Consider the following 9,038-nt stretch of genomic DNA (forward strand, 5'->3'; position numbering starts at 1 on the left):
AATAAATTTTAATAATAATTAATAGTGATAGGCACAATCCCAAAAGATCTGGACCAGCACTTGAACACCATTGGCATTGACAAAATCCCCATAAGTGAGTTGCAAAAGGCACTTTTACTTGGATGATACACTTAACACCATCAGACAACAACTTCTGCCTATCCCAGAACCAGGGGAAGCACTCTCTAGATGGATAAAATTGCCAAATCCAGTCTAAACACCTGGCTTACTGTGCAACCAACTATAAACAATAATAATGGTAAAATATTCATTCTGGATTTATAGAACCTGGCAACTTTAACCTTTTGACTTACTTACTAATTTTTCAAATTGTCCTAACTTTTAATTTTTTCTTTTTCCTTGTCCTAGATGAAATCATTGAAGGAAAATCGGGGACTACCACTCCCCAAAGGTCAGGCTCTGTGACTAATTATAAATCTGGTCAGAAGGACTCAGACAGCGATGTTCCAGCAAAACCATCTGATGCATCTCTTACCTCTTCAGTGACCTCTTCACTTGACTCTTCTACAACTGAATTAACCCCAAGATCAGGGAGTCACACAATAGAATTTTTTGAAATGTGTGCAAATCTTATTAAAATACTTGCACAATGATTTATAAGGTTGGCTTTTTTTTACAGCAATAAGCATGCCGAAAAAGAAAAAAAAATCATAGTCAAATGCTTCCAATTATAATCAAGTTACAGTTAACTTTGGCACTGAGAAGACTAGCCACATTGCAATTTGCACAGGAATTGAACTTGCATTTAGAAGCAGTCTACACCTCATACTGCATCCTTCCCAAACCAGACGTCCTCCAGATGTGTTTGCCATTCTGTCTGCAGATTAGGGAGGGCACATCTGGAGGTTTCCAGGTCAGGGAAGGCTATCTTTAATGTACCGAAGCAAATTATGATTAAATAGTCTACTGGTATGATGTGCAGGTACAAGAACAGTATGTTTTACATTGTGTATCATTAGGGCTTCACGGAGTTTGACCTTTGTATGCTGATAATTTATTCCTTTTACAGTACATGTGCTCATTTATGAAATCAAAAGGCAAAGTTTGCAAACCGTCTTTGCTTGTATTCTGTTGTATCAACAAAAGTGTTCCCCTGTCAAACAGCACTTCAGGCATCTGGCACTTACCCCAAGTTTCCAACAGCCAGTGGTGCACTTGAGTGGAAAAGACAAAAAAAAAATGGTACCCTGCTTTGACCAATTCGGACTTTGTCCTGAAAATGATAATACCAAATATAACAATGTTCATTTTAATTCCATGAAGAGAAAGGCAGGGTCTGAAAATAAGTTGCATGGGTTTTCTCCAACGTCTGTTACATGTGACGAGTTTCAGAAGCACTTTGTAAATGGTGAGATGAGTGGCGTTTTATTGTTCCTTGGAAGGCAATCAGAATTTATAGTACGTATGCACAACTTCTGACCATGGATCTAAGCAGGTGACCTTAGGGAGGATCCATGAGATATGGGGTTTCCCCCCCACCACCACAGCACAACTGATCTGTGAGAATGATAATATGCTTGACCAGATTGCATGTTTTCCGACCCATGTTGGGTGCGTGGAAGCAGTTTTTTTGCAATCACAACAGGATATGGATTCTGTGCCTGAATCTAAGCCCAATGTTTCCATGACTGATAGGATAGCCCAGACTGGTATATCCAGTTGTTAGAATCATGTCCTGCCCTGCCCTGGGATTTCATATAGCTCCTGTTTTCATATAGCTTGCATACAGATCTCTAGCAGACAACTCTTCTAGTAAGAGTGATTTGGATTTTGCCTGTGTTGCATAATCACTTTTTTATACTGCTTTTATATATACCGAATTAAGATTTCTAAAAGTTTTGAAAGATGAAATAACTTTGGTTTCGTTTTGATATGTATAGAACTTAACTGGTTAGGTCAGAAATGAGTCAGCTGCCACAAATTAAATATTCTTATTGAAAAACTGCTAGAGAGAATCTCCCCCCCCTCTGCTGGGTTGTTGTTTTTTTTATTGGATAAAAGAGTTATTGGACTAAAGAGTTAAAGGAGGCTTAATTTGAACTAATTAAAATTATAGAATGGTGTTTAAATGGAAATACTGTATCATGTTTCAGCAGTTCTTGTTTGGTGAACACATAACACTTAATCACGATTTGCAGAGTTTGATTATTTTTGGCATTTAAGTTAAGATTCCAAATGTATAAATCCCATTGAAATGAGATGATAAACCAGATTCTTGTGTTTATGAGTTTATTTTGCTCTCCTCTCTGTTTCTTTTGGTTACCACAACTGCTATAACAAACCAAGAGGTTATTTTTTTCTTTTTATTGTTGACAGGAATTCTCTTTTATTTGCCCACTGTAAAGGAGGATTTATCTTTTAGTAATAATTCTTGAAAACCTCAGTTTATGTGACTTAACTACAGTATACTTGCTGAATTGGTCCTAGTTTTGTTATCAGTTGTGCTAATAGTATGGAAGAAATAGGAATCCTGGGATATTGTTCCTTGTCAAGATAAGAGAAGATAAGGCAGCGGTCAGAGTTTTCATTTTAAAAACAGAAAAGATGCTGAAATTGATCTAGCCATGGCTTTGCCTGGTACAGATGCAACACTTTAGTCAGGGGTAATGCAAATGCACTAAGTGAAAATTTCAGAACATAAGCAAATCCTTAACTGTGATTTGATATGCATATGGTTAAGAAAAAACCATTAATATGTGATTATTAATGAGACATAGGGTAAGGTTCATATATCATGCTATGGCATAACAGCTTCTGCCTGGCTTAGCATGTTGTATGACCCCAGCTATTACACTGTAAAGCTATGCTAGTTGTAGCTTATTGAATAGGCTGTGATTCAGCAGACACGGATTATGATGTGTGTGCCCAGCCAATTGTGGCTTATTCAACAAACCATGTTTAAGCAAACAACGACAGCAGTGTGTGAGACTTCTTATAAGACGCGCAAATGTCAGAAAACAGATCTCTTAATTTGTCTTGCTTAATGTGGTGCCTTTGGAATGTTTTGCAGTATGATTTCAATTATCACCAGCCTCCAATTTCCATGCTAAGCAGGGATAATAAAAAGTATACACCAGCCATTATCAAGGAGACAACAGCTTGGCTTCATCTTGTAAAGTCAAGTCTTCTACTGTCATGGGAATGTGTAGCAGAGGTTCCCAACTGAATTGTGCCAGCAAAGAATTTAAGAACAGATGATAAAGTGATGCTTGGGTTTGAATACAATAATGTGTATGTAGTGAGTTTGTACCAGCAACTCAAGATGTGCTGAAGAAGACTGGTTCAGTCTGTAAATGCATGAATTCAGGAGAGGCACTGTTTTAATACTGTAATTAAGTAGAGATTGGACTGCAAAATTTGTGCTATGGTCAGGAGGTCCTCAAAACCGTAGCCATGGATTTTGCCATGTGCTGGCCTTTTTAGAGGTGAACACTTAAGGTGGTCTTATGTTATAGTTTCATACTTTATTACTTCCCAGAATTTAAACAGTAATTTTATAACTGAACCTGACTCGCAGTCACAAATATGTACTCCAAAAGAGATAAAGTGTGTGGGAAGGAAAGGGCGGTGGGGTGTGTATGTGTGTGTGGGGGTTAAAAGGGAGTCAGTAGCCAAATAGTGTTGCTGTGATATATAAAGAGAGATGGTTGTCTTGGGGACCAAGTAATAGTCCTATTCTTACTTTGCAACAAGAAAATAAAATTACTTATTACATCTTGCTCTGCTGCATCTATACAATTACTGTGATTTTTTTTATTTATGCTGTCTTAATGGAATTGTTAATACTGAACTTGGCAAATGGCATAAATGACCCTTTTTTTCTTCATAGCTCAAAATGTTTTTGGCAAGCTACAATCTTAAATTTGGAAAAATACCTAAAAATAAGTGTGTAAACCATAAGTGACATGTTTCTCTGTTTCAGTGGATCCAAAAGTAAGTGCAACCTGAAGTAAAATTGCTTTGACTTCAAGGGTTCTGTATTTTTAAATATGTCTGCATATTTAACTGTAGCTTTGGTATGTTTCCTACTCAAATCCAGCTGAAATGAATGGAAGATATCTGCTTGCCTCATCAGTTTGATTTTATATTCAGTGTCTACATTAAGAAATGTTATCATGTATAAAACTTTTATTTTTTTTAATGTCTGTAACTTTTATTGAGTGTTGGGGTTTGTGTGTGTCACATTATCAGGCCTTAACTTCTTCTTTGGAATACGAGGGCCAAAGTACATAGCAAAAAGGTACAGCTGCCTATTGTTAAATACAGAATTTTGTAATTTTTCTTTAAAAGCCATTTCAATGTCCCTTTTTAATTTTTTTGTTAAGTTGGGCAGAGGAATAGCTTGGATGCATTCAAGCAAAAAAAAAATGAATCAATCAATGTTTTGTAACAATTTTTAGACTTAGAGTAAAATATTGATGTTGAAATTACTTTTTTTTCCTTTTTAACTAAGGCCTTGTGTGGTCCTATAGTGGAGGCCTATTTGCTGGCACTTGTTAGAGACACAAGAAGGTCAGGGCCGTTGATCATAAAATACAGAGCTGCTTTGCAGAACTGACCATGATGGGAACTGTGAAGAAAAAGAATCTGTTTAAAAAATGAAAAATAACAGAAGTCTCTAGCTTGACTAAGCAGCATATTCAAATATTGTTCCTTTGGGCTCATTCCAGTAGAAAAGCCCTTCAGATGATCTGTTTTTTTATTGCAAACACTTCATAATTAATTGCTGAAAATGGGGGGGGGGGGGAGAAGTAGGAAGTGGAAAACTTGTGCAATGTAAATTCTTAACATTGGTAAAAAGTAAAATTCCCATCCATCTTAGTAGTGCAATCTTTCCAAAGGCTGACTTTCACATGTTTTGTCATTTTTAACTTTTCAATCAGTATAAAATTTGAGATAATTTTGCCAATTGATTTTTACCATTGTATTGCTTATGAAATGGATGATCACCATTTCTCAAAAACAATATGTGCCTACTTTTATTGCATATTCTCTCTCTCTCTCTCTCTTTTGGGGGGATCAATATTGAATGAAATTGCTTGTGATAGCTGTATATGACCTGTTACTTTTAACAAACATTAAACTGTATGCAAGTAAACCTTGAAATTTCATGGTATAGTTTCTTAGCTTCCTTAATACCTCTGTCAGTTCTTAATTGTTGGTGACTTTCTTAACATTGATGGAGGTTTACTACAGTTGGAGAAATATATTCGGCATTGGGTTAATAGCAACTTCTGATCCTCCAGTTATTGGTGGAAGTGATAGCTCAGCAACAACTGAAGAGCCTAATCTCTGATCCCAAAGAGCAAAGGATAACAATGCTTTCAAGATGTGTTTCTGAGGAATCCCAGGCTTCCTAGAAATTTGTCAGGGTTTCATTAATGGTATCATTACCATTGCCAATCAGCCACCAAGGCTTAGGGGATTTGGTCAGTAAGCTATAAATAAGTACACATAAAACACCTACATAGTGCAGAGGAGCTCTAGTAGTTTGTGGGTATAGTAGTGTGAGATGCCTGGAAGGAACAGACCAGATTGCCTATCCCTGACCAAGCCAGGTATAATTTTCTCTGGCAGCTGTTCTCTGGATAGAGAAGCTGAAGTCATGAATATAGCTTGATATGGTTAAGTTAGCAAAATTATTAAAACAAACCATAACTTAAGTACGAACTCAGCTCCTTTTTATGTGGCGTATACGACGTACTGTATCCTTCCCCAAAGTGGATGTCTAGGACTACAAAACTATGTTGTCACCGCAATCCTGATCCAGTGAGAAATGATGGAAGGGAAAACAACTCAAATAATGGTTTCATCATGGTGGTGTTTGGAGCTGTATTGGCTGATCCAGAGTAGGATTTAATTAATAATTATATGGGAGATCATCCCCAAAGACAAACTATCTCCTTACTGCTGTTGAGAAAATTATGCAAATTTGCCAAGAAATTATTTGGAATCAAGCTCGCTTTAAGACGGGTGTCCAACCTTGGTAACTTTTAAGATGTGTGGACTTTTAACGCCCATAATTCCCCAATCAGACAAATTATTCTCCAAAGCACCAGAGGGCAAGGCAAGAAACAATGGCTAGAAACTAATCTAAGAGAGAAGCAACCTGAAACTAAGGAGAAACTTCTTAACAGTGAGGACAATTAACCAGTAGAACAGCTTGCCTTCAGAAATTATGGGTGCTCCCATCACTGGAGGTTTTTAAGAGACTAGACGGTCACTTACCTGAAATGATTTAGGACCAGGTTCTCCTGTTTGAGCAGGGGGCTGGACTAAAAGACCTCCAAGGTCCCTTCCAGTTTTATTCTATTTTAAGAGTTATTCTAAGACAAAGGAGGCATCCCTCTTGCCTAAAGACCGGGGGAGGGGAACAGATGAAATAAACCTTCAAGTGCTGCTTGTAACTCATTTTCCTTCATGATTCAAAGTTTTAAAAACTTTTTTAAACTTTGAATTATAAAAGGGTGATAAAAGAGGCAGTTAACAGCGTCTAGGGATTTCTGCATTCAACGTGCCCATTTCTTTCTACAACTCTTTGACATAGACCTGCCTCACCCACTAGTGACATGACATAACTTGCACCTAATCAGGACGGTGTCATTGTCGGAGATAATGAAAAATAAAGAATGTGGATTGGCAAAGGGACTATACATTTCATTGTCTCTTCCAACCTGAGGATTGGGTGGAGGGAATCTTGACCCAATAAAGCAGGGGTGGGGAACTATGCACCTTTTATGACTTCTGGACTTCAATTCCCAGAATTCCTGAGCCAGCAATGCTGCTCAGGAATTCTGGGTGTTGAAGTCCACAAGTAATAAGTCGTTCCCCATCTCTGCAGTGCAAAGAGGTCAAAGTCGCAACACGTTCTACGCAGCGAGTGAGACGGTTCAAGTTCTGATGCTAGCCAATAGTTGCAATCCGTGTCGGTTACGTGATCACATATCATACTAGTATGCTCTGCGGTGCAATCCCAGCACTCGGCTTGCTGTGGGACTGTATTGACTTTGGAGTTCCTCCATTGTTAATTTTATAAACATAACGAAGGGTCTCACGGTCGGTACACAGAACGTATTTTTCCTTTAATGGTGCTCCCCGACCTCCGTTCCGTTTCTCCCTGGACGCTAGAACTGACCTCCCCCCCCCCCGCAAAAGGAAAGCGGAAGTTGAGCATAGAGTTTGTGACATTGCGCAGAGCGCCGCTATTTCCGGATTTGCCACTTCCGGTTGGTGGTTATTCTACAAACGGAAGCTAGGAAGACGTCACTGGAGTGGGGGGCTTCCAGGTAATCATGTTACCCTTCTTTCCACTGGATTCTGTCCTTTTTCTTTCCTAAATTTTACAAAGAAAACACATTTATTTCACCTTTTTACATGTTAATTATATAAAGGGTGGATTGGGATATTTGAAAAACAGCCCCAGCCCTTGATGACTGCCTTGTATTCCCAAGACTTTCGGAACTACAATTCCCTTAAATCCCACCGCGAGTTGTAGTTCAACGGAGGCAAAATGCCTGTCATGCTTCCAGCAATGGCACATGTTGTGTCTGTACTGGAAGATATTATTTGATTAATACCTCTTCATGGGTTTAAAAATTTAGGAAACCCGAAGGGTGGGAATGCTGAAATTGGCCCTTGAATCTTGATTGTCTGAATCCTCGTGGATTTAAATAAGGAGCTGACATATATCTAAACTCTGTCTTTGGCTAAAAATACTCTGAAAGTAATAATGTAAACATCCACGAAAGTAAAGGCTAACATTTAATGATTTAAGCCAACTTCTGAAACTTTTAAGATATGTGGACTTCAACTCCCAGAATTCCCTAGCCAGCATCTGTGATTTTGCTTTTAATTCATTTGAACACCTGTAGATACCAAAATCATAAATTGTAAGCCAATTTTGTTAGCAGAAATTAAGACTTTTTTGAGTAAATAGATTTGTTACTTAGGCTAGATTACTTACAGTAATATGGATTACCTATGTAAATTGATGACCTATGACAAATTGAAGTAGATGAAAATTATACAAATAATTAAATGTGCATTCTTTCTCAGTTTTCTGGAATGGCTTCCTTTGGATGGAAGAGAAAGATTGGTGAGAAAGTATCTAAGGTAACATCCCAGCAATTTGAAGCTCAAGCTGCTGATGAACAGGACCTGGTTGATGATAATGAAGTTGATTGGCTTCATGAAGCCAAAAGGAAAAAGGGGCTTCTTCTAGAAGACTGTGTAGCCCAAAGTAAACATCTGAAGGATGAAGGTGCAATTTTAGCTGAAAATGGAAGGTATGGATTCCCCCCCCCCCCAGATGTATATGTCCTGTTCCATATTAGATAGTTGCTTATGTTAACCCTTTGTTTTATTTAAAACAGTGTTGATATTAATGTTATATTGATGTTGTAATGATCTAAGTGTTGATTAATCCACAGTGGGTGGATTCATACATAATACTTTAATTATAAAACACGGTTTATGTATCACAGTGATAGGGTTCAGGATTCATACAACTTACTAATTCAAATGAGAGAAATTCTGTTACGGTTTGTTTATTTATTTATTTATTTATTTATTTTATTTATTTATTTATTTATTTATTTATTTATTTATTTATTTATTTATTTATTTATTTATTTATCAAATTTATACCCCGCCCTTCTCCTAATGGACTCAGGGCGGCTTACAGCCAGTTAAAACAGATAACTAATACAATAATACTAAATTTAAAATATGATTAAAATGAAATATTCATTATTGGCCATTTCTTTTTAAAATTATTTTAAAACCAAATTAAAATACCCCTTAGGCCAGTCCGGCTAGTTTAAATAGCCATGTCTTGAGGGCGCGGCGGAAGGAGGGGAGATCCGGAATCACCTGGATCTCTGGGGGTAGTTCGTTCCAAAGGGTGGGGGCTCCAACAGAGAAGGCCCTCCCCCTGGGGGTCGCCAACCGACACTGTCTGGCTGACGGCACCCTGAGGAGACCCTCTCTGTGGGAGCGTATCGGCCGATGAGAGGTAA

General features: G+C 37.8%; 2 protein-coding genes across 2 annotated transcripts in view; both read left to right on the forward strand.

The window, feature by feature from the left end:
• The window catches only part of PRKAA1 (protein kinase AMP-activated catalytic subunit alpha 1), a 26,080-nt gene extending 25,413 nt beyond the window's left edge, over nt 1-667 (forward strand). The window contains exon 5 of the mRNA XM_029284884.1: nt 370-667. Within this exon, the coding sequence (XP_029140717.1) occupies nt 370-614 (245 nt within the window). The 3' untranslated portion in view covers nt 615-667. The remainder of the gene's footprint in view (nt 1-369) is intronic.
• A 6,589-nt stretch (nt 668-7,256) lies between these two features.
• Nucleotides 7,257-9,038, forward strand: part of TTC33 (tetratricopeptide repeat domain 33) — a 32,612-nt gene continuing 30,830 nt past the window's right edge. The window contains exons 1-2 of the mRNA XM_015820089.1: nt 7,257-7,307; nt 8,077-8,306. Coding sequence (XP_015675575.1) covers nt 8,086-8,306 — 221 coding nt within the window. The 5' untranslated portion in view covers nt 7,257-7,307; nt 8,077-8,085. The remainder of the gene's footprint in view (nt 7,308-8,076; nt 8,307-9,038) is intronic.

Source organism: Protobothrops mucrosquamatus, unplaced genomic scaffold, assembly GCF_001527695.2.
Source record: "Protobothrops mucrosquamatus isolate PMUCROS unplaced genomic scaffold, P.Mucros_1.0 scaffold1061, whole genome shotgun sequence".
In the NCBI taxonomy this organism is placed as follows: domain Eukaryota; kingdom Metazoa; phylum Chordata; class Lepidosauria; order Squamata; family Viperidae; genus Protobothrops; species Protobothrops mucrosquamatus.